This window comes from Trichosurus vulpecula, chromosome 5, assembly GCF_011100635.1.
Source record: "Trichosurus vulpecula isolate mTriVul1 chromosome 5, mTriVul1.pri, whole genome shotgun sequence".
Classification (NCBI taxonomy): domain Eukaryota; kingdom Metazoa; phylum Chordata; class Mammalia; order Diprotodontia; family Phalangeridae; genus Trichosurus; species Trichosurus vulpecula.
This window is the reverse complement of record NC_050577.1, coordinates 16,531,326-16,557,359: the sequence shown is the minus strand read 5'-3', so window position 1 is coordinate 16,557,359 and position 26,034 is coordinate 16,531,326. Positions and strand designations below refer to the sequence as shown.

Sequence of the window (26,034 nt, the reverse complement as noted above, 5' to 3'; positions counted from 1 at the left end):
TCAGTCAATCACCAGGTCCATCCTCAAATCTTCCTAGCTTGGTGCTGTTGCGTCATTTCATTCACATCTGACTCTTCATGATCCCATTTGGGGTTTTCTTGGCAAAGATACTGGAGGAGTTTGCCATTTCCTTCTCCAACACCAGATGGGCCAGTTGTTCCCTCTCCTTCTAAGGCACTGAATGGCATGTGCCCGAGCCTTCTCTCAGAGTTAGGAGGAGGATTTCATACACCCCATTTTGAGTGGAGGCTCAGAGGGTCATAGGAGCCTTGCCTAGAGACCTTGAGGCCATTCATCCTGAGGGCCGGGAAGGAGCATGGATTCCAGGCCTCTTACTTTTTCTGAGGCAGATAAAAGAAATTTGAGGGAGGGAAAGGGGTCGGTAAGTGTGGGCTTCCTTATCAGTTTATGTCCTCTCAAGCTGTCTGTGTGTGCCAGAGATGTGGTGCTGTTTATCAGAAGAAGGAAGCTAATATCATTCTGAATCCCTGCACAAGTATATTCAGCCCTTTGTGCAAGCAGGAGTTGGAAAGCGGCTGTTAGTGTAGAGCAAATAATGAAAGATGGGATAAAGCAGGAGTGCTCAATGTGGGGTGCTTACATACCCAGGGGGCATGAGAAGATGGGCAAGGAAGTGTGGGGAATATTTAATGATAACTATGTTATCCTGTTAAAATTAATATTTTTCTTTCTCACGTACATAGGCGTGTTAAACTCTTGAATTTATTTCTTTATTGTTAACTAGAGGTACAGGAAGGTTTGGAGGCAGCTAGGTGGCTCAGCGGATAGAATGCCGGGCCTGGAGTCAGGAAGACCTGAGTTCAAACCCAGCCTCAGACATTCATTAGCTGTGTGACCCTGGGCAAGTCACTTAACTTCCGTTTGCCTAATCCACTGGAGAAGGAAATGGCAAACCAGTCCAGTATCTTTGCCAAGAAAACCTCATATGGGGTCATGAAGAGTCAGACAAGACTGAACAGCAACAGGAAGGTTTCCTGAAACCCAATGGTATGAGGACCACAGGAGATCAGGAGCCTCTTGCATAGAGGGTAGAAGAAGGAGGAAATAGAAAAGATGGGAAATTTGAATGAAAAAAAATATATTTGCCTCTGGTGGTGGAATATCTCTTGATAATTCTGCCTTGAAATGTAAGTGTTTTGTGTTTCTGTAAGGGGCCTGTCCAGAGCCTACGGAGGTTTGCTTTCCATTTTGTTCACTGAATGTTGGTCCTCCTGATCTTTGGAACTCACTCCCACTTTGAAATCACAATCTGATCACAGGTGCTGTGGAATTGATTTTTTTAAGATTCTTCTTTGCCTCGTACTTTATGAGTTTGTGGATACCCTTTCTCAATGCCTTTGTTTGGTTTGGTGTGAAAACAGGAGATCTCTGGAGAAGAAAGCAGAGCCCTCGTCCATCAGCTCTCCAATGAAAGTCGGCTTTCCATCACAGACTCCCTTTCAGAGTTTTTCGATGCCCAGGAAGTCTTACTGTCTCCAAGCTCCTCAGAAAATGAGGTTTGACCTTTATTTTTTTTAAATTTTAAAATACTCTTTCTTACATTGCTTTAGTGATCTGGCTACAACAACACAACTATAATGATAATGATAAGAACATTTGTATAGTGCTATAAAATTCACAAAGTACTTTTACACACATGTTATCTCATTGGATCCTATGGAGTGAAGACCCATGCACTCTGTGATAACAACTTCTGATTATATGTGGCTGGTACTAGAGTGCCTAGGGTGGGGTGGGAATAAAGATATATATCTATATCTATAGATAGATATAGATAGATTTAGATATATATTTTATTCTACCATCAATCAAGCAGCTCCTCTTGTTACCCCTTATCACTTCAAACGGGAGAGCCTATCCCCTTCCCCATACCCTCGAGATTCCCAAACTGGAGCTACAGACCAGCCCATTCCCCCCAGTCCAGTCCTTTTCAGAGAGGTATGAGGATGAATGTGAACATGACATCTCCCTCTCATGGGCACACCGATCATGGCAAAGCGGAACTTTAGCAACTATTCTTCAGCTCGCAACATGGGAGAGTGATTAATTCTGTTACCTGTGTTCACCTTAAGCAAAATTCCACTGCAGTGAAAGAATCTGGTTCCCTCCGGTAGCTTTTGCCCCAACGGAATTTAACCCAGGTTACCATAAGATGATCATATTCACGTGAGCCGATGAATAATTGTGCTGCCAGGTTCTGTCCTGCTTCAGTGGGTAGGTGAGAAGCCTCCCATTAGTTAGGTTGTGGAGAACAAATGAATGCTGCTCTAAGGGCTTGTTTTCTTAAGTGGGGAATGCATTTTCCTGGCAAGCTCGCTTATGGTATTGATTTCCGTAAGTCCCGTTTTCATAGATAATAAAACTCTAAACTCCAACTCAATCTGGCTGGGTTTTTTTCTAAGTACTTCAGAAAGAATAAAGGTTTATTATGATTAATATTCCAAATGGGGCTTTATCACAATAATGATGATACCATGGGTTTATTTGATGCTTTTTCTGATAATGAGCCACAGCATTTAAGAATGAATATTGCTTGATTCCAGTAAATGGCTAGAAGGCTTTGAATGTCTTTTTCATCAGATTGGAGGGAGTAGCTGGGAAAACAGTATGATCACAGTGTACTGAAAAAGATTTGTGCCTCACAACTCAACCAGCATTGAGCCACTTAGGGAAATGATCCTAACTGCCATTTGTTCACCTCTCATGATGGTATGACCCTGGAATTCTTGGCTTAATGGATATATTTCTCTCTCCTGCGTCAGGCTTCTGAAGATGACTCGTACGCCAGTGACATAAGTGATAACGCCTCCATGGATAACCTCAGCAACGATCTGGAGAATGAGAGACAGACTTTGGGTAGGACCAAAACATGTTTTCCTGTCTAAAAGGGAATGTCTTTTCTCTTCGTGGAACAGGAGCACTTATTGAGCACTGACTGTGTACAGGGACCATGCCAGGCCCTGTGAAGCCTCCACTGGGGGGATTGTCCTCAAGGACAGGAACCACTTTTTGTCCCTAAGCCAGGGTTTTATCTACATTAAGTGCTTAATAAATGCTTGTTGAATTAGTCACAGAGAAACAGAAGTGTGCACATCAGGAGTTTAAGACCCAGCCCTGAAATAGTCCTCACATGGAGAATGTAATGGTCCATTCTGCTTATGGTGTGGGAGGCATTTGAGCCCCCAGGGACCAGTCATTAGGTTAATACTGGAGAGGTCAGACTCAGGACTGGCTAACTCCCCTGTGGTCTGTATCAGACTAAAATAAAATTGGGAAGTGTTTACCAAAATAAATAAAAATATGATGCGACAGAGATAATGTTAATTTGTGGTTTTCTAAGTCACAATGCGGCCTACGGGGATCTGTTTCTACTTGACCTTGCTGTATACATTCATCGCCACAGGCTTGAGGCTGCTAAACTAACAGTGTCAGGGAACACCACCCTTTCTCCACTTTTCTAGTTGTCTGTGGCCACCAGCCACAGTACAGGACAGTCCCTGAGGACAGAAAATGAGGATTGCCTGGACCGAGTTAGAGAGGCAGGTGGTGGGTGGGAGCCAGCTGCCAAGTGGTAGAAGCCAAGTAAAGATACCTCCAAAGAGATATAAGCTCAAGAAAGATGGGCCAGTCATATGGCAAAAGCAAAGAATAACTGATGGTCCACCCACGGGCTCCACTGGTATCTTCTATCTTCGTAATGTCAAGGGAAAGCAAGGATGGGCCATCAGTGTGGTGAGAATCACCCAGACTGGGTTGACAGAAATGGGCTGTGGTCACTAGGAGGAGGCTGCACTTCCATGAGATCACAGACCATAGGACCCTAGAGCTAAACCTGAAAGGGACCTCAACAGCTAGACAGCCATCAGGTCCAACCCCATCTTCTTATAAAATAAAGAAACTGAGGCCCAGAGAAGCTAAATGGCTTGGTGAGGGCCACACACTAGTAAGGATCTAAGGTGATATTGGAACCCAGGCCTTCTTGGCTCCAAATCCAGTCCCTCTCTACCATCCCATGTTGCCCACCCACCCTGTTGGAATATTAGAGTATCCAAGTATCTTTTGTATGGCATGAACATGGTGGACTTCCAGGGTCCTCAGGAGGTTGGGAGTAAGGGAATCACAGTTTTAAAAGTGACAGGTACCACCTCCTAAAGGTTATGCCCCAGGAGATGTTCTGAGAACACCCCCTTCCAGCCAACTGAAACTCTGTCATGATAAAAAGGATACCCTAAGTTTTTTTGGTATTTTTCTTATAATAAGTCATAAAAATTAAGAGTGAGTATTGCTTGATTCCAGGAATGGCTAATAGGCTTTGTGAAAATAGCCCCCCAATGGGTTCATGATTTAGGAATAAAGGCTGATACTATAAGCAGCTTGGGAGAGCAAGGAATAGTTTACCTATCAGATTTATGGAAAAGAAAAGAATTCATGACACAACAAGAGATAGAGAGCATTACAAAATGCAAAATGGATAATTTTGATTATGTCAAATTGAAATGTTTTTGTACAAAAAAAGCCAATGCAACAAAGATTAGGAGGGAAGCACAAAATTGGGAGAAAATCTTTGCAACTAGTATGGCTGATAAAGGCCTCATTTCTAAAATATACAGGGAACTGAGCCAAATATATAGGAATACAAGTCATTCCCCAATTGAGAAATGGTCAAAGGCAGTTTTCAGAGGAAGAAATTAAAGATATCTATAGGCATATGAAAAAATGCTCAAAATCACTACTGATTAGAGAAATGCAAATCAAAACAACTCTTAGGTACCACATCTCTCCTGTCAGATTGGCTAAAATAACAAAACAAGAAAATGATAAATGCTGGAGAGGATGTGGGAAACATTTTTACATTGCTGGTGGAGTTGTGAACTGATCCAGCCGTTTTGGAGAGCAATTTGGAACTATGCCCAAAGGGCTATAAAAATGTTCATACCCTTTGACCCAGCAATACCACTTCTAGGGTTGTATCCCAAAGAGATCACACAAGTGGGAAAAGGACCCATATGTACAAAAATATTTATAGCGGCTCTTTCTGTGGTAGCTAAGAGTTGGAAATCAAAGGGATGCCCATCAATAGGGGAATGGCTGAACAAACTGTGGTATATGAAGGTAATGGAATACTATTGTGCCGTAAGAAATGGGGGTGATACAGACTTCATAATGACCTGGAAAAACCTACACGACATAATGCTGAGCGAGCAGAGCAGAGCCAGGAGAACATTATACACAACCGCAGATATATGGATTCTGTGAGGACCAACCCTGACAGACTTCGCTCTTCTCAGCAACACAAGGTGCAAAGACAACTCCAGGGGACTCACGATGGAGAATGCTATCTACATGCAGAGAAAGAACTATGAAGTATGAATGCAGATTGAGGCAAACTTCATGCTTGCCTTTTTTCCCCCTTTTTTTCTCTCTTTTGTTTTTGTTTTTGGGGTTTTTTTTTTTTTGGTTCTGTTTCTTCTTTCTCATGATTCATTCCACTGGTCATAATTCTTCTCCACAACTTGACTAGTGTGTAAATTAATTCAATGCGAAGTTATGCATGGAAGTTATATGGGACTCCATGCTGTCTTGGGGAGGGAGGGGGGGAGGGAGGGAAGAAAATCTGGAACTCAAAATTATGTAGAACTGAGTGTTGTAAACTAAAAAGAAAAAAAAAGAAAATAGCCCCCCAATGATCCTAACAGATTGGAAAAGCTTCCTTGCATGTGACTTAAAGAAGATTTAGCCACAGAGAGGCCTGTTCTCCAGGTGGAGGATCCCAGGGTTCCTCAGGCTGGCCTAGGCTGGAGTGCTAGTCAGTAGATTGTCACCTCCTTGGGGAGGGGGGAAGGAAGAGAATCTCCTCACTCGGAACCCCCAAGTATGACAGCTCCCCCAAGTCTGCTTTGAGGGCCCTCTGACTTGAGACACACTACATATTGGTTCTAATTTCCATCTATGCCCTGTCTTCATGACCAGCTCATGAGACTCTAGAAGGCAGGGGTAACAGATGATGCCTCTGTCTCCCCAGCATCCAGCTCAGGGCTCTCTATACAATACGTAATAAATGCTGTCTAATGAGCACCATAAATGACAACAGTTTACCGCCTCATCAAAGCAGCAGAAAAACATCAGGCCATTTGGAGTACTGGCCTTATAGTCAGAAATCTGAATTCACAAGACAAAGAAGGCAATGGGGAAAGAGAAGGAAGAAGATAGGGGAAGTGGAGGAAGAAGATAGAGGAAGAGGAGGAAGATGGGGGAAGAGGAGAAGAAGATGGGAAAGAGGAGGAAGAAGACAGGGAAGAGGAGGAAAAAGATGGGGAAGAGGAAGAAGAAGAGGAAGAGGAGAAAGACAGCAGAGGAGAGGTGGAAGAAGATGGGGAAAAGGAGAAAGAAGATGGGAAAGAGGAGGAAGAAGATGGGGAACAGGAGAAAGAAGATGGGGAAGAGGAGGAAGAAGACAGAGGAAGAGGAGGAAGAAGATGAGGAAGAGGAGGAAGAAGATGAGGAAGAAGATGGAGAAAAGGAGGAAGAAGATGGGGAAGAGGAGAAAGAAAATGAAGAAGAGGAAGAAGAAGATGAAGAAGAGGAGGAAGAAGATGGGGAAGAGGAGGAGGAAGACATGCATTTCCTCTGGTCACAGGATGAAAAAAGGTCCATAACTTCTTAGTTGAAAGAAAGAAGGAACCAGACCCTTCAGAATGGGGGGGGCAGGAAGGGGGCTGCTCTGGGCCCCCGGTTGTGTTTGGGCTATAGTAGCCAGGCAGCCAGGGTGTGGGGAAGGGGTGCCAGGGTGGTGTTCCATGGACTGTGATTGCACTGACAAAGAAGCACATGGGGAGGGAGCCCTGACCTTCTGCAGGCAGGAGCGGAGTTTGGTGCCTAGGGCATCTCAGGAAAGAAATAACCAGGCTGCAGGCATGCCTCAGACCCCAGAGACCTGCACCAATGAGCAAATGCAGAAAGTGGAGGGAAGCTTTGGATCCTGAATTTCTGCTCTCTTCTCTACAACTCAGCCCTGGACCAGGGTTCTGGGGAACGGCCTATAGTCAGGGAGACCTGGTTCAAATTCCTCCTCTGAAGCTTACGAGCCTTGTGACCACTCCTAGCCTCAGTTTCCTCATCTATAAAATGTGGCTGATAATCATAGTGCCCAACTCTGAGGGTTGTTAGGGGTGTAAAGCGTTCCGCAAACCTGGAGGTGCTATGTAACTGCCACTTGTTCTTGTCAGTATTATTACTATGACATCACCTGAATGTTGATGGTCCGGTCTTCATCCATCCACAATGTTGAAAAATTAAGCCTTTTCTGGTCATTCACTGAGTTAAGGATTCGTTCAGTGTGGAATAATAACAGCTGACATTTTGAGGTTAGACCTGATCTCATCGGATCCTCGCACCAGCCCCATGAGATCTGTGGTATTACTAACCCATTGGGTCTGGAGTGTTGGGAAGGGCTGCAGAAGAAGGTCTTCCTGATGCCAAGACTAGTGAGTACACTATCCACCGGACCACACTGCTCCCTTCCTGAGAGCCGTGGTGCTCATGGATTTCATTTTCACTCATGGTGCCCCCTCCACGCTTGGACCTTCCTCACCCCCTAACCTGGGGTGACTCCTGCCCGCACCCTGCTCTTCTAACTGTGGGCAGGCTTCCCATCTCTGAGCAAAGGCCGAGGGGCTCTCCGATGAATGGTGCCTGTTCTGCAGAGAAGAGAAGCTAAAACAGCATCAGCCACATCCCAGAGTAATGAGTTGCTGGTCTCCTGGGCTGTGTGTGGGGAGGTGTTATTTTCCATCGTAACCAGGTGATCTAGTAAGATTGTTGGACTTCAGGTGCCAAGATACTTCTGATGTTTATCAGCTGTGTGATCTTGAGAAAATCATGGAAATGCTCTGCGCCTCAGTTTCCACATTTGTAAAATAGGATAATAACATCCACTCTCAGCCCTACAGGATACGCATTAGTCAGTCAACAAGCATTTATTAAGTGCTTACTAGGTGCCAGGCACTGTGCTAAGCACTGGGGATACAAAGGAAGGCAAAATCATGGTCTCTGCCTTCAAGGAGGTCACACTCTAATAGACGAGACAATGTGCCAAAAGTTCTAGGGAAGGCAGTAACTGTGGAGGTGGGAGGTGGGGAAAGGCAGAAAACCCTCCTGCAGAAAGTGGCTTTGGAGCTGACTCCTGGAGGAAGCCAGGAGGCAGAGGGGAGGAGGGAGGGCACTCTAGGCATGAGGCACAGCCAATGAAGAGGTATGGAATCAGGAGATGGAGTGTGCCCTGAGAGGAGCGGCAGGGAGGTGGGGAAAATGCTTTGTAAACCTTAAGCATGTTATAGAAATTAACATTCTTGGTGCTGTCTTGCACAAAGGTGACTGTACCAGGATGGCTCCTGGGCCCCTGGGGTGAGGGGGAATGAAAAAAGGAAGGAGTGTGTGAAAAATTCAGAGAAACACGGGAAGACTTAAATGAACGGATGCAGAGGGAAGTAGCAGAAGCAGGAAAACATTCTGCACAGTAACTACATCAATGGAAATGAAAAGATCTTAAAATGAAGGCAGACACTGTGTGATTGTAGTGACTAGTCTAGGAGAAGAGATAAGGAAATGTGCCTGCCTGCCTACATGAGAGTGGTGGTGGCCTATGGGTAAAAAATGTCACATACACTGTCAGACTTTGTTGGTTGGTTTTCCTGAACTGTATTTCTTTCTCACAAGGGAAGTCTCTCTGGGCACATGGTTGGGTACAATAGTATATTCAGATATGAATGATGTGAAAACATTAATAAGTTGATTTTTTTAAAATTAGAGTTAAATTTTAACAACAGAAAGGAGGAAAGAAATCAGTTGGTGAGTTGAAAGTGAGGCTGTCCTCTGTCCCTCCCAGGCCCCATTCTCGAAAGTGACCCCAGAGGCCAGACCAAACGGCGGACCTGCTTACCAGCACCCTGCCCCAATACCAGCAACATCAGCCTCTGGAATATTCTAAGAAACAACATCGGCAAAGACCTGTCCAAGGTGGCCATGCCCGTGGAGCTGAATGAGCCCCTGAACACACTGCAGCGGCTCTGTGAGGAGCTGGAGTACAGCGAGCTGCTAGACCAGGCCTCGAGGACCCCAGACCCCCTGGAGAGGATGGTGAGGGGGATGGGCTCACACAGCCCGAGGGCAGGGGGGGGCACCAAGCTGGAAATCCCACCTTCCTCAATTTACACAAGAGGCCTGGAGGCATTTAGTAAGTGCCCCAAGATAAGGCAGGTCATTAGTAGCAGAGTCAGGATTTGAATCTGGAACCTCTCATAGGATTCTAGATCAAGGGCTAGAAGTGACCTCAGAAGTCATTGAGCCCAACCCACTCATTTTATATATGTAGAAACTAAGGGCCTGAGAGACAGTGATTTACCTAAGGTCATAACAGTGATCTAGAGGGACAGGATTTGAACCCAGGTTCTTCGACTCCAAATTTAACACTCTTTTCCACCGTACCTTCTGAACACATACACACATACGCACACGCACACACACATTCTCTGTCCGGAAATCACAGAAAACACATGTGCTTAAGTGTGTGTGTGCGTGTGTTTCTCATGAATGACCAGACTAAGGATCTCAAGTTCCATATCTCTAGTCCTGAGCAAACCTCTAGAATTTTATTCCAGAAACTGCTCTTTTTGCCCTTTTCAGGGCAAATTTCCCTCCAGAATCATTTTTCTTCTCTTTGGCATCTGTTTCCATCTCCAATCTCTTGGCTGGTTGTGGGAGGCCTCCCTTTCCATGTACCTACAGAAAACATTTGAGATAGAAAAGGCAGGAAGAAGCCACCATCAAAGCCTCTCTCACCGCGATCTTCCATCTCGGATCCCCCGTCCTCTATCTCTGATCCCCCTGTCCTCCATCTCTGATCCCCAGTCTTCCATCTCTGATCCTGAATGTCTGAGCAGCACAAAAGTATCTGAAGTCATTGGATTCCTCATAAGGCCCCCATGCATACCCTGGCCTCCCACCAGCCCATCTGTCATCCCCTGCTCTCTCCCAGCAGCCAGGCAGAGCTTGCCTTTTCCCTCCTTCACCGCTGCCAGGCAAAAAATAAAGCCATTTATCTTCTGGCAGTATAGATGCTGGTTCTCAGAGGCCCAGCCTCTGGACCAGGTGCCCTCCTGGATGTGCAGGCTGACAGCTGGCCATGACTCATCTGCTATGGAAATGCTGATGAGTCACCACCAGGTATCAGCTGCCACCCTCCATGGAGCTAATTCTTCTATTAACCAAAATCCAGATTCTTCATAGAAATGCTGTGAGAGGCTATGGGGTCTAGCAGATGGAGTGCTGGATTTCTACCTGGGAAGATCTGGGTTTGAGTAGTTGGGACTTCCCAGTGCAATCTTGGCTTACTCCCAGAAAGCAAGCTCATCCCATGCCGTCAGAAAACTTCTTTAGGGATGTCCCTGGAGAACAGAGAAAAAGTCACAGCTTGCCCTGAGGAAGTCAGGACTGTCTGGAAGGAAGGAATTAATCTCCATGAGAATGCAGGGAATGTTCTGCCTCAGAAGGTGGGGCCTCTGCAGGATGTTCCGGTGATTGGAGGCAGGGTCTCCAATGCCCAGGACACTAGTAAGGGCAAATACAGGAAGCCATAGCCCAGCACAGATTTTGCCATTCAGCCAGTCATGTGATAGGGCTCATAGAATCACAGCTGAAAGACACCATCCTGCCCTGGTTTGAGAAAGAAGGAAATCCAGAGCCAGAGGGGTTCTCCTCTTGGGCTTACTTTGGTGACTCTCTCACCATAACATGGTAGGCCTTTAAGGAAGGGGTGTTCTCCCTGCCCCATCCCCAACCATGTACACACATGTGCATATACCGCCCCCCCCACACACACACGTTTTACAGATAGGGTTAAACTGTCCATTCCTTTCTTTAACTTGGTTATATTTGGGGGAAAAACAACCAGAGCCTCGTTGGTCTGAGGGTAATGGCCCAACACCAGATATATTCCCATCAGCCAAGGAGGGCTGAAGCTGCCTCGTGATCCTCTTGAGCTGGCCCTTTTCTTCTAGAGCAAGCTGAAGGCTGGCAGGAGAATGAGGGGTGGATGCCAACCCAAAGAAGCTTTGGGATCCTACCAGAGCCTGGGCGACCTTGTATAGCCCTTTTAACGCTGGCTAGAATGTTCAGCCCTTCCCAGAAGAGATAAGAGATAAGCTCTATGGATGGACCCAGAAAGGGAGGGCTTGTCTGTTCCCTGGCACAGAGGAACACTGTGCTTGAGAATCTCACCCAGAGCAGTTAGTGGTACAACACAGATGACACTGTATAGTTCCCAGATTCTGTCTCCGCCATTCATTCCTTGGTTGGCCAAGTTACTCATCTCTCATCTGTAAAATGGGAGGATAGGAGGAGCTGGAAGGTCCCTTCCAGCCCTAGAGCTGCAACGCACTGATGGCCTGGGCCATAGGCTACTGGGGCATAGTGGAATGGGGCCTTCCTACGTTTCCCAATGCTAATGTGTAATCTTGAGGGTATGTAATCTCCAAAAGGTCCCCACCAGCCCAAAATCTAAGACACAAGATGCTTGTTACCACTTTTCCCTTTGAGGAAATCTTGCCTGTTCCATACTAGGAGAGCTCATCCCCTCCCTCACACTGTGGAGAGAGGAGCTAGGAAGCAATCCGGTCGCTCCAAAGCACTTTGCTCAGTTTCCCCGCCTGATGCACTTTTATTTTTCCTGTCTAACCCACAAAGGCTAAAACATTGGAGGGCCCATGCTCCCCCCAGTGGCCTGTTCAAGCCTTTTCAGCCCATTTTGAGGTCACACCGACCAAACGCCAGTGTTCCCTGGGTGATGATGAATGTTTCAGGGCCAGCTTTGTCAGAAAGTCTCTGAGGTCTGAAAATGTCCAGCGGCTGATGACTTCACTGGCAGATGACATTCCTGGGTCATTTTGCATTCTGGCCCTTTCTCCCACGAGCCTGGCCTGTGCTTTTTTGACCCCTTGTTTCAAGTCTGGGAAACTGAGGAACCTGGATTCTTCATTAACAAATACAAGATAATTCAATTGAAGAAGCATGTGCCAGGCCCTGTGCTTCTTGGTGTGGACAGGAAGAAAAAAAAAAGGAACTTACATTCTAATGGGGGAGATATGTCCACACATAAAAATGTATGCAAACTGTGCACAAAGGAGAAGAGCAGTAATTAAGTGGGGGACTGGGAAAAGCCCTTGGGGGAGATGGCTATTAGGCTGAGGCTCAAAGGGAAGCAGAAATTCCAGGAGACAGAAGGGAAGGAGAGCAGTGCACCACAGCAGCAGGATGGAATGTTGTGTATAGGGAAGCGCCTTCTAGACCGGTTGGACTGGAATGCCTGGTGAGTGTGAGGGGGTTGGTGAAATCCCTTTGGGAGCGTAGGTTGGAGGCCAGAGAAGAGGTACAGGAAGTGTTGGAGCATGATGGTGTGATTGGGAAGGTGCAACTCTGTGCACCCGGGAAGATGAGAGGCCCCTCAGGAGAAACGTCTGGGACCTAGCTTACCAACTCTCGAAAGAGTCACTCTATGGTTATTTATTAATTAAATTCTATTGAGTGATAAGATTTGGGGCACTGAAGGAACTAGAAAAGGAATGCACAGTTTGCAAAAGTTCTAGTTTGTTACACAGAGCTTTGGACCTAAGCACACAAGGTGAGAAGAAGGAAGGGAGGAAGGAGGGAGGGAGGGAAGGAAGGATGGAGGGAAGGAGGGAAGGAAGGAAGGAGGGAAGGAAGGGAGGGAGAGAGGGAGGGAGGAAGGAAAGAAGGAAGGGAGGGAGGGAGGAAGGAAGGAAGGAAAGAAGGAAGGAAGGAAGGAAGGAAAGAAGGAAGGAAGGAAGGAAGGAAGGAAGGAAGGAAGGAAGGAAGGAAGGAGGGAGGAAGGAAGGAAGGAAAGAAGGAAGGAAGGAAGGAAGGAAGGAAGGAAGGAAGGAAGGAAGGAAGGAAGGAAGGAAGGAAGGAAGGAAGAATCTTTAGGTTAATACCTCATTTAATCTTGCACAATAATTAGCCAACCATTGATTTTTCAGGGATTTCTAATTCAGTTTATGTCGCCCTCCTTCTCTTCTTCCAACGGCAACCTACCTTGGTAATTAGAGCACTGGACTAGACGTCGGAAGGATCGTGAACAAGGCACATAAGCTGTGACCCTCATAACAATAGCTGATGTTTGTTACAGCGCTCGGAAGTTTGCAAAGCTCTTTAGGAACGTGGTCGCATCTGAGCCTCCCAACAGGGCCCTGTGAGATCTGTACTCCGGCCTTACTAACGGCCTGTGACTCATAGAGTTGTGGGCGGCTCAAAGGAGATCCTGAAGTGCTCATCAAACCTTCGGGTGCCATAGAAATGTCAGCATTATTGGTATTTCTTCCCCTTTAGCCACCTCTTTGAGCCCAGGCAGGGGAGGAGAAAAGAGCTAAAACACAAACCACCCAATCCGACTAAAGGAAAATGAGGTTTTAACGGATTTTTGATGAATTAGGTTGTCTGCTGAATTGAGGTATTCAAGCCTGATTCAGTTCAGTCCTGATGTTTCCTTGTCTACAGATACAAGCAGGGCTACATTTTAACCTGGCCAATGTGTCTGCTAGCCAATAAATAGCAATGTCACCCAACTTCCTGGCCCTGTCACTGGCCTCCCCTGCTCTCAGAGATCTTCCATAGCTCCCTATTGCCTTAGGTTGGCCCAGAAGCTCTCTCACTACCTCAGCCCCCAATCCGGCTCCCACTTACCTTCCCCATCCTATTTCCCTTGGCTCCCCTCTAACCAAACTGACCTATAGGCTCTTCCCCAAAGTCAGACACCATCTCCCATTCCTGGACGTTCCCACTCACTACAATGCACTCTCCCTTCTTCTCCACCTCCTTTCTTTCCTTGAAGGCTTAGCTCAGGGGTCACTGCCTCCTTTCCTAATCCCCCCTAGTTGTTGACTCTTTCTCCCTCCACTTACTGCTTTGTCCCACGCCTGTGCTGGGCTGTCATTTCTCTGCCCTCACTAGGACAGAAGCTCCCTTAGGCCAGGGATCATAGAATCTTCCATCTAAAGCTAGAAGGGCCCATTTGTGACCATCCCCCCCCCACTTTACAGAAGAAGGATCTGAAGCTACTCTGCATGAGAAGTGGGATTCGAACTCAGCTCCTCCAACACCCCACACTGGTTAGAGTTAGGAATACCTAACTTCAAGCCCTGCCTTGGACACTCGCTAGCTGTGCAACATTGGCCTTGTGCTTTGTCTCTGACTCCCTCCATCTCTTCAGCCCCAAAATGAGGGGGTTGGACCTAGTATGGTTTCACTTTAAATCTAGAGCCAATGACTCACTTGCGATTGTCCCTCTGTCCCCAACAGCTGTATAGAACTTTTACCTTGTACGCAGTAGGAGCTCAATGAATGCTAGTTCACAACAACACCTAGCATTGACACAGTTTACAAAACGCTTTACAAACATCTCATTTATCCTGTGACTAAAGATATTACTGTCCCCATTTTACAGGCTAGGAAATGGAGGCTGAGCATGCTTAAGTTCCTTTCCTTGGATCACACAGCTACTGAGAGCCTGGGGTAGGATGTGAGCCCAGGTTTTCCTGTCTCCAGGCCCTGTGCCTCCCAGCTGGCTACTAAGCCTGCCTGATGAATTGATGGTATTCTTTTCTGCCGTTCCCAGGTATACGTGGCGGCTTTTGCAGTGTCTGCCTATGCGTCCAGCTACTTCCGAGCAGGGAGCAAACCCTTCAATCCAGTGCTTGGAGAGACTTATGAATGTATCCATGAGGAAAAGGGCTTCCAGTTTTTTTCAGAACAGGTAGGATTGTTTCTGTTTCTGCTGCTTTAACTGCTGCTGCTGATGATGATGGTAGTGATGGTGACGATGATGGTGGTGATGATGATGATGGTGATGATGATGATGGTGGTGATGATGGTGATGATGGTGGTGGTGATGATGATGATGGTGGTGATGATGGTGATGATGATGATGGTGGTGATGATGATGATGGTGGTGATGATGGTGATGATGGTGACGATGATGGCGATGATGATGGTGGTGATGATGATGATGATGGTGGTGACAATGATGGTGATGGTGATGATGGTGATGGTGATGATGATGATGATGGTGATGATGGTGATGATGGTGGTGGTGATGATGATGATGGTGGTGATGATGGTGATGTTGGTGGTGGTGATGATGACGATGATGATGATGATGGTGATGGTGATGGTGGTGGTGATGGTGATGATGGTGATGGTGATGGTGATGATGATGATGATGACGATGATGATGATGGTGGTGGTGATGATGGTGATGGTGATGATGATGACGATGATGATGATGGTGATGGTGATGGTGATGATGATGATGGTGGTGATGGTGGTGGTGATGATGATGATGGTAGTGATGATGGTGATGATGGTGGTGGTGATGATGATGATGGTGGTGATGATGATGACGATGATGGCGATGATGATGGTGGTGATGATGATGATGATGGTGGTGACAATGATGGTGATGGTGATGGTGATGATGATGATGACGATGGTGATGATGGTGATGATGATGGTGGTGATGATGGTGATGATGATGATGGTGGTGATGATGGTGACGATGATGGCGATGATGATGGTGGTGATGATGATGATGATGATGATGATGATGGTGGTGACAATGATGGTGGTGGTGATGATGGTGATGATGGTGGTGGTGATGATGATGATGGTGGTGATGATGGTGATGATGATGATGGTGGTGATGATGATGATGGTGGTGATGATGGTGATGATGGCGACAATGATGGCGATGATGATGGTGGTGATGATGATGATGATGATGGTGGTGACAATGATGGTGGTGGTGATGGTGATGATGGTGATGATGATGACGATGGTGATGATGGTGATGATGATGGTGGTGGTGATGATGATGATGACGATGATGATGATGATGGTGACGATGATGGCGATGATGCTGATGATGAAACCCACAGCTCAGAGGGTTTGGGGACACGGAGGCTTTCAGGGATTCCCTGAATGTGGCTCCCACTGAATGTGCGTCTGGATTAGCAGATGTCCCCTCTTCTCCAGCTTTGAAGCATTTAGGGTAATTTCATTGCCTCTGCTTTAGGAGGAAGTGTCAATTCTCCATCCTCCCCTCATCAGTCCATGAAACTCAGCTCCTTATCCCTATTACCATCCAATTGCCTGAGCAAGCCTACACCCACCTGGCAGGGAGAGTGGAGAGCTCCTTCTGGGTTGAGGCTATTGGAGCCAGTTCTGAAGGGCATGAGGCATGTGTGCCTGTGTAGTTTGTAGAGAACATTTGAACCCTTCTGCAGGTACCACCCTCCAGGCTGTATCCCCCCGAAGGAAGTAAAGCCAAATGCAGACACTAATGACCCAAGTAACAGTGGTCCCCAATTAAGCTTTAATTAACTAAACGTGAGAGACTAGGGAGGTATGGGGTTAGGACTACCAACTCCTGGTAACAACCCTCCTCTGTAACCACTGTGTATACTGATTCAAGAAGAGTGCTGATGCTAATTTTAACAATAATTATGGAATTTCCTAGCAAAGACATACACCAAGTTTGACATTATTTGCAGTGTTTGACCTAGCAGTCCTTCCTCCTCTCTACAAAGCAGGGGGGAAGGTGTGTCCTCCTATCTCTTCCCGGCTGAGCTTGGTCATGATAGTTACATAGGCTTCCATTTCAATTGCTTCAAGGGTCATCATCGCACAGGTGGCTTTCTTGGTTCTGCAGATTTCCTATTGCATCAATTTATCTAAGTCTTCCTGTGCTCCTCTGGTATCTTCATATTCTTTGCCTCTCCTGGCACACTGTCACTCCATCACATCCGCCTACCTCACTCCCATTAGCCAGTCATCAGTCCACAAGCAAATGCTTTGTTCTCCAGGGAGACCCCTGCCTCCTATTCACCAATCCCTGGGCTGCAAGGCAGCACATTCTGTCTGGGGGCACCTCCAATGCTTAGGAAGTTTTTGATACCTTCATTTGCCTCTTTTCCCAGGCACCCATTCCTCCTCTGGGGCAGGCACAGCTGGCTGATTTCTTCTCCCCTTGAAGCCCTTCCACCCCAGCAGGCTTTTATGTCTCCAGGCTGAACTTGAGCAGTTCCTGTGATAAGAGGAGCCAAGACTTGGTGCTGGAGGCAGATGGCAGCCCAGAGTCCCTCTGGTCCAGCTCCCTCATTTTAAAGAGGCCTAGAGTGGCCAGGTGACCTCCCACAGGTCATATAGGCAACAGCTGAGTTCAATCCAAATTCATAGGATCATAAAACCAATCCAGCTTTAGAGCTGGAAGGGATCTACAAGAAATATGGGGTCCTAACCCAGAGAGATTGAGTCATTTGCCCTGGGTCACATAGGACAGCTGGGTAGGAAAGTGGTTAGAGCACAGGGCCTGGAGTCAGGATGCCCCGAGTTCAAATCTGGCCTCAGACACTTACTAGCTGTGTGACCCTGGGCAAGTCGCTTAACCCTGTTTGCCTCTGTTTCCTCATCTGTAAAATGACCTAGAGGAGGAAATGGCAAGAAACTCTGGTATCTTTGCCAAGAAAGCTCCATACAGGGTTACTTAAAGTTGAAAACAACTGAAAATGCACAACAACAAAATGATTAGGAGAAAGGGGAAAGGAAGGAAATGAGCATTTATTTAGCCCCTACTCTATGACTGGCACTGTGATAAACACTTCTACAAATCTCTTATTTGATGCTCACAACAACTCAGGGATATAGGAGCTATGATTATCATCTGTATTTTACAGATGAGAAAACTAAGACAAACCAGAGTAAGTGACTTGGCCAGGGTCACACAACTATTGAGTATCTGAGGTGAGATTTTAACTCAGGGCTTCATGAGTCTAGGCCTGGCACTCTATTCATTGCACCACCGGCTGCCTCTGTAAGAATAATGTAATATTAACAATAGCTAGCCATTTATATAGTGTTCGAAGGCTCGCGAAGCTCTTTTCAGATGTTATATGCAAGAGCCAGGATTTGAATATGGGTTCTCTGATTCAGAACCCAGCCCGCTTTCTGCTCCATGGCGTGGCTTCTGCGTCCTGTAGAAAGATTTACATGGTCTTTGAACCAACATTTCTATGTGACCTTTAAGGGTTACAAATTGCTTTCCCATAGGTAAGTGTTATGCCCATTTCACAGAGGCTCAGAGAGAGGAAGTTGCCACTTAAGTGGCCTTGACTTTATTCTGAGGCCTCCTAGCCCAGCCTGAGCACATCCATCATGCGAATAATCCCTAAGCTCAGGAGAGTGATAGCCATGCTCTCATGTGAGGGCATTGTTCCTTTGGACTCCTCTTGTCCAGTATTGTCCAGCAAAGGACACCAGAGAGGGATGCCCCACAGTGCCCGAGCAGGGAGTGAACATGGCTTCTCTGACCACTGCACCTAGAGGTCTCTCCCTAACTCCCAGCATCCACTGCAGCTCGGAAGGAGCTCTTGCTGGGTCCTCGGTAGCTCCTTCCAATAAAGTGCTTCCTGGTGCTGGGGAAGGGAAGGCAGAAAGAACATCCTTCTGCCCCATAGCTTCCAGACCCGAGGACCTTCGGAATCTTGGGGCTTTCATATTTTTGGGGTATGGCTGGACTTTTTTTCAAATGGTGGTTAAAAGAAATAAGGGAGATTGAGTCGGATTCCAATTTGACTGGCATTTTAATAACCAACTTAAAATGGCGAGGTGATGGGGTTGCTGTAGCAGCCTGTGCATTAAAACCGGAACTGGCAGCTAAAAATAGCAACCCAACTAGGCAGCCGATCTGGCCAGGGTGACGAGACAGAAAAAGGTGCCTCCATGGAGGAGAGCTGCTGGCCCCGGGGAGCCCCTGGAGGCCAGGATGCTGGACTTCAGTTGAAGGACCAGCAGGTCAGCCCCGAGATCCCCTTACTCACCTGGATATCACCAGAGTCCTCAGGGGCAGAAAGGCATCACTTTGTCTTTAGGACCAAGAAGTGGACCCCAAGCAAACTGTTGAGAAAGGAGTCTGGCCAGTGGTTTCCAGGCCTTTTCATAATCTGGTCCAGGCCAACCTTTCAAGTCTTCATCACATATGCTTCCCCTTCATGGACTCGGTTTAGCTAAACCAGCCTTTGGACCGTTTCTCATGCACAGCGCCCAGAGTCAGTGCACTGCTCAACGTCCTCTGTGCCTGGAATGTGCCCTCACCTCTGCCTCTGAGACTTCCTAGTTTCCTTTAGAATTCAGCTCATTGTCCATCTTCTGGAAGAGGCCTCTAACATTTAGGGTCTCCCTTCCCCCCAAACAACTTCTTATTCTGTATATACTGATATAGGATAAGGTACTGACACGGGAGGTAGAGCCTGAAGAGGCATCTGCCCCCAAACCTCAGTAGCTGGGGAGGCTGGGCCAGGAGACCCTCCCCAACTCCAGAGCTACACTCCCTGTTGGGACATTTGTAAACAGAGCTAATCACGGTGGACTCCAAACATGGAATACTTTCCTTTAATCCTTCCTTCCATTGGAGGAAGAAGGATATCAGGACTGGGGGGAGGAACCAACTGGGCAAAGCCTTCCTGGAAAGGGGGGCACTTGATAGTACATTTTAATAAACCATGCACCCACTGAAAATTCAATTGCATGAGACTCATGAATGAAGTTGGTGGACATTTGGCAGAGGGCCGATTTCCTCCACGTTGGAGGTGGGGAGGTGAGGATAGCTCTAAAGCTACTGATTATCTTCAAAACAAAAACTGGGGCAGTATTTCATTTCTATCCCCCCCCCCCCAAGGCCCTTTTAAACCAGGGACCAACCTCTCAGCTCTATAAAAAGCCCTGGGAATTCAGGGAATTGAGAGGTAGGCCAAAAGTCCGTAGGCCAAGCACCCCCTGGAAGCAGTGGGGCTACTGCAGCCTTCGGGGAGGCCTGTGCAGGTGCATTTGATGCCCTGATAAAGCCACTCTGATCAATGGAATTAAAATTAGGGAAATCAAGAAATCCACCCGGCCAGTGGCTTGAGTGTAGCGCCCCCTGGTGGTCAATCGTATGTAATACGCCCTAGCTAATGAAAAGTCTGGCTTTTGGGGACAGCTTTCAGTAAACAGGACCCGAAGAAGGAGGAAAGGAAAAAAGCATTTATTAATCCCTTCCCATGGTGCCAGGCGCCATGTCCCAAGCTCACATGAATGGCTGCGTTATTCTGGACATAATGAGATAGAAAGATTGATGGAAGGTAAGCGCCGTGTCTCTCTTCTCAGACACCTGGGGCATCTTGTCTGAGCATGTGGGCTGGTCTGTGCTTGGAAAGCCAAGGCCTGATGATAGCAGTATAAGAGGGAGAGCTGGGCCCCTTCCCGGGACAGTCGTCTGAAGAACTAGAGCCACCCAGTCACGGGGAAAAGCCTTTCTCAGTAAGAAGGCAGGGAGAGTCATCACTATTTAAATGTTCAATTGGTGTCTATTTAATGACTTGTGTATTAGTGGTTAGTGCTCTGTCCCTTGGGAAATTACTTTGCATTATTTTATGTATTGGGGAAAGAAATGGCAAATCACTCCAGTACCTGCCAAGAAAACCCCCTAGATGCAGTCCATGGATGGGGTCATGAAGAGTTGCACACAACTGAATGACCGAACAACAATATTTTATATATACTTTGTGTTTGCTTATCTGGGCTCCTGTTGTATCCTTGGGTAGAACGGAAGCTTCCTGAGGGCACTGACCATCCTATCTTTGTCTTTGAATCCCTAATACTCAACACAGTGCCTGGTATACAGTAGATGCTTAATCAATGCTTGTCGAATTGGATTCTTAGGTTCTTGAAGTGTGGCTCTTATCTTGCTGGTCTTACTGGCCAAGCCTGGTCAGGGATACAACCCCCAAAGACAAAGAGAAAGCCTTATTCCCCTGGGAGGGCTTGGCTCCCTTTTCAGTAGTACTGTATACAATGTCCTGACGCCAGTAGCAAAGACTGCCTGGTTCTGGGAGTCCCAGTAAGAAGCCTTGCTTGGGGCTGAGCTCTGGGGGCCAGGCATTTACAGTGGGGCCTCAGTCAAAGCCACCCTTTTTCCCTCAGAGCATCCTAAGGACTGGGATTAGGGGTGTTAATACTCGTGTAGCAAATGGGTCTGCTGCCTGCTGGGATCAGAAAGATGGATTGAGACAGGGTTGCACGGGGAGGTGTTAGAATCAAACAAGAAAGCAGTACTAGAATATACTTTGTACACAAATGCACGACGGCATCACTCATGCTGAGACCAGGAATAACAAATTAATTAGAAGGAGAAGGACTGTTTGGTGGGAAGGCAGATAATGGAGATAAAATAATTGGGCCACCATTTGCTCTTTATCCTTTTCATTAGTAAATAAAACAGAAATAATGATTTTCTGCCAGAAAAGGGAGTGAGTTCCTACTTGCCTCTTCCTGGAGTTTCTTAATTACTTGCAGATTAGACACTGGTTTACAACCTTCCAGATGAAAATTGAATTCAACCCCATAAGTATGCACAGAATTTAAGGCTGCCTTGGTACCAGGCAGTGTGCTAGGCACTGGGCAGTCCCTGCCCTCGGGGAGCTTACATCTTTCTGGGGAAGGAGTGCATTTGTGGCATCCAAACATCCAACATGTCCCCAGGTAAATAAATGGGAGGTAACCAGAGGAGCAGGAGAATTTGAGGTGAGCTTTGAAGGAACTTGTAAAGGCAGAGGTGAGGCATGGGATAGGTTCAAATCCCACCTCACACACTTACTAGCTGTATGACCCTAGAAAAGACACTTTGCCTGTTTCCCATCTGTACAGTGGGATAATGATAGCACAGACCTTACAGTGTTGTTATGAGGTTCAAATGAGTTACTTTTTGTAAAGTGCTCAGATAATCTAAAGCTGAGAAGAAAGTTAACTGTTACTGTTATTGCCAGGGACAAGTAAGTGGGCTTCGGCCATTGTTTGGCGGTGGGGCTGTTTCAAGGGTTTCCAAGATGGATGCCATTACTGGGTTTTCCATTTTTCCTGTCCACGACACTACTATACTCTCACACCTTGACCTTAGACAGTTGGATGAGTGGCGTGCTAGCCTTCTCTGGGCTGAATGGTCTTCCATCGTGAACCTGGCAATGGACCATGTGTCTGTCCTCTCAGGGTGCCCAGTGAGTTAAGTTAAGAGCGGTGAATTTTTCAGCCCCAACAGCTCACAGAGATGTCTCCTGAGGCCCAGGTTTGGGGTTCAGCTCTGTGTCCGTGGAGACCCAAAGCCCTGAGGCTCAATTGGGCTGTTCAGTAGGTGGGGTCCTGAGAGGATCAGGGCCTTCTCCCAGATCCCATAGCCTGTCTGGGTCACAGAAAGAACTCAGACCTCCTGTCTTCCTGACTCGGAAGCTAATGCTAATAAAGGGCACATGCCGCTTTGCATGTGGGTGATGGGGGCAGTGCTTTGGCTTGATTTTCCATATTTATTATAAGGGTTTTTTTTTTTCAGTCTGAGAGATGGGAGGGAGAGAAAATAAATGCTGGTTAATGGAAAAAATATTTAAAGTAGGTACAAAGTCAACACAGTACAGTTTCTAACAGGGGAGAGATCCCTCTAAATTTACATGCAGATATTTATTGAATCATGGTCATTTGCAGTTTGCATTGTGTCCCTAATAGTGCCTGGTGCATAGTATGTGCTTAATAAATCCTCATTGGTTCTTAATTGGTGCTCATTTAATTAATAATTTGCTTCTAATTTCCATACCATATGATTCAGTGGTAAGAGCACTGGCTCAGGAGTCAGAGGCTCTGAGTTCAAATCTCCCTTCTGATGCTTACTACCCGTTTGACCTTGGGTGAGTCACAGCTTTGTTGGGCCTTGATTTCCTCATCTGTAAAATGGGCCCTTCTAGCTCCAAAGCCATGACCCTACTACCCCTGCACCCCACCCTATCCTCTTGTCCCCATTGCCAGCACCCAGAATGACTCACCTGGAGCCAGTCCATGCTAAAGGAAGAAGCTGGTGGTAGTCAGTGAGAGAGCAGGGAGGTGAAGGTGAAGGACACTCCAGTGTGATTGACTGTCCCCTTCTCTCCTTGTCTCCTCCAGGTCAGCCACCACCCGCCAATCTCAGCCTGTCATGCAGAGTCCGCCAACTTCGTGTTCTGGCAAGGTAATGTGGCTTCTCTGTTGTGTGTCCCAGCGGCCAAGGAGAAAGGTCAAGCTGGTCATTAACATTTCTGCAGGATGGCTGGGGGGCTCCAGCAGAGACTTCCCTAGCATTGATATTCTGTCTAAGCAGTGTTTCCAAATGCTGGATTCGGGAGCATAAGAGAGTTGCCTGGTTTGCCAATCATTCCTTGGCTTTTGCCGGGCCCCCTCCATCCACTGTCACTGCGGCCTCCTTCTGTCTTCTGTGCCAGAGGTAATGTGCTGCAGGAGTTAGTGCACTGCTGGCCGTGGTGTCAGAAAGCCTGGGTTCAAATCCTCCCCCTGGCACATGCGGACTGTGACCCAGGCAAGCTCTCAAACCTCTCTCTGAGCCCTGGGCAGCTCTCCAAGGTGATGAATCTGGCGGGTGGTCATCCAAGGAGAGCTTTTCCACACCAGGATTTTCCTGTTCTAATGAAATCAAAGACTGAAGGAGGGAAGAGTTAAAACCTCTGCCTGCTCCACAGAGAGCAATGAATTCTCTCATTTCCAAAGGCAGGGAGGAGCGAACTCTTCAAAGCCCCAAAAGCAGGAGCCCATCATGGAAAGGCTGTGATGGCTAATGACCAGCTTGATATCTATGTGACAGTGCTCTGCAAACCCCGCAGCACTCTCTGTATGCGGGCTCAGGCAGCCCTTTGTGCCTCCTCTATTTGGAGATGGCAGAAAGCCCTTGAGCTGTGACCACACAAAACGCTGTAGAGCAAAGAAGCCGGGACTGTGGCTGGAGTCCAGGCCTGGGCTGAGGCACACTCTCCCTTTTGGCCTCCTCTCTGGTCTGTGCCCTCTGCTCCATCTTTGGGCATCTGTTCCTACCTGCAAGCAGATTAGACTCTAGGAGATCTAAAGTCTCCAAGGCTAACTAGCAGAGCCAGGATTTGAACTCAGGTCCTAGGACTCCATGGCCAGTCCCCTGTACCATGGCCAGTCACCAGCTTGCAAGTACTTATAGAGAAGGGCCCTATCTGTAGCTAGCATTGTCTTTGAAATTGTACCCTCTACATTCTGGACCACTTGCCTGGGTCTGTGATCACGTGCTTCTCTTAACTACCAAATGGTTGTGGGTCTATCTTGGCCTCCAGGCCAAGGGCTCTTCAGGAGGTGAGATTGTATCTGTGGCTGCTTCTGTTACTCAAGGCTCTTGATGCCACACAGAGTGGGCTTGTCCAAATGAACTGAATGACTGAACACCTAAGCTTTGTGTGACTCACCCTGTCCCACGTCCAGAGAAGCCACCCAGAAACAGCTCAGGAACAGAAATAGTTTGCAACCATCTCAATTTAATTCAGCAGACATTTTTTATCACCTGCCATGTGCTGGGCACTGTTCCTGGATACATGAGTCAAATTGAAGAGTCCCTGCCCTCAAGGAGCCTACATTTCCCGAGGGATGAGAGAGATACTCCACAAGAGCAAGCCCAGAGGAGAGAACGTTAAAATTGGAAGAACCAATGAAGGCACCCCTGGGCAGTGTCTTACAAGAAGGCACAGAATCCGAGAGTGTTTCTCATGCCGGACCAAGGCCCCCTTCACCCTGTCTCTTTGTGGTTACAGACAAACACACCCTCTCACGTACACAAACCTGGCCCTCATCTTCTACCCAAAGGACAGCTCCATTGGTAACCGAGGCCTGAACAGAGGATCTGCTCAAGCTGGTGGTTCCATACTTTGAGCTTTTCAAAGCACTTTGCACACATGATGCCAGTTGGCTCTTCCAGTCACGCAGTGAGAGAAGTGCCTTTGCAGAAGCCCCGTGATTCCATCAGTTTAGAGGATTCTCAGTAAATCTCTCTATCATACAAACTTGCCCCTGTTCTGGAGCTTGCAGAGTTGCTTGGGAGCCTGGAGGGGGAAAATTGTTCAATCAGCTATAAAGTGGAGAAAATGCTAGTCCCCACCTTTCAGGGTTATTGAGAGGATCAAAGAAATGTTTATAAAGTGCTTAGTGCAGAGTCCAGTACACATTAGGTGCTAGGTAAATGCTTCTTTCCCTTCCCTTCTCTCTCCCCTTCCCTTTGCTTCCCAGACTCACACAGTCAGTATGTGCCAGAGGTGGATCTGGGAGATCACAGGATTTCCTGACTCTGCAGCCAGCTCTAACCACTTTGCCATATTGCTATTATGATCAGCATTTTACAAATGAGCAAGCTGGTACTCAGAGGAATAAAGAAACTCTTAAGAATCCTTTTTATTTTAGAAAGAGGAATGGCTCTGATTTTCTTAGACCTTCTCTTCTGGAAATATCAGCCCTTTTCTTGACGTTAAATCAGAGTCTTTGTAACATCAGAAAAGAATTTCTGGCTTAAGTTTCTTAACACCAATTATTTAAGGTGAGCAGGTCACGTCATTAGCTAGAGTCTGCAAATTCAAACTAAGTCATCAACCAGATAGCTTGTTGTGGACTGGTTAGTTCCTGCTCTGTCTGAAATTCAAGCTTAAGAAAGCAGCTCTTGTCCTGGTGTTTACCAGTCAGCTTCCTGTTTAACCTGATGTCCCCTTCTGCCATCTATCCTCTGACGTGTACATAATTACCTTCTGCTTCTGCTTTCTGTAAAAATTCCCTTGTACCCATCCTGCTTATATAAACAAAACCTATACAGAGGCTGCTAAGACTTGTTCTGGGTTCGTTGATTTTTATTTCAGTGATCTTCATACCCCGAGCATAATAAATTGGTTTTTCCCTATCTCTGCATCGTTGATTGTATGCTTGGCCCCAGCACCTGTCAGCAGATCCTCGGACACTATAGGACCATAGATTTAGAGCTGAGAGATGACCTTGCCCAACCCCTTCATTTTACAGATATGGGATGAGGCCCAGAGTGAAGAGACT

General features: G+C 47.0%; 1 protein-coding gene across 1 annotated transcript in view; it reads left to right on the top strand.

The window, feature by feature from the left end:
• OSBPL3 (oxysterol binding protein like 3) overlaps positions 1 to 26,034 on the top strand; it is a gene marked incomplete at its 5' end in the record, with an annotated part of 52,779 nt that overhangs the window by 9,914 nt on the left and 16,831 nt on the right. Inside the window, 5 exon segments of the mRNA XM_036761519.1 lie at positions 1,383 to 1,517; positions 2,784 to 2,877; positions 8,906 to 9,156; positions 14,705 to 14,842; positions 23,104 to 23,167. Coding sequence (XP_036617414.1) covers positions 1,383 to 1,517; positions 2,784 to 2,877; positions 8,906 to 9,156; positions 14,705 to 14,842; positions 23,104 to 23,167 — 682 coding nt within the window.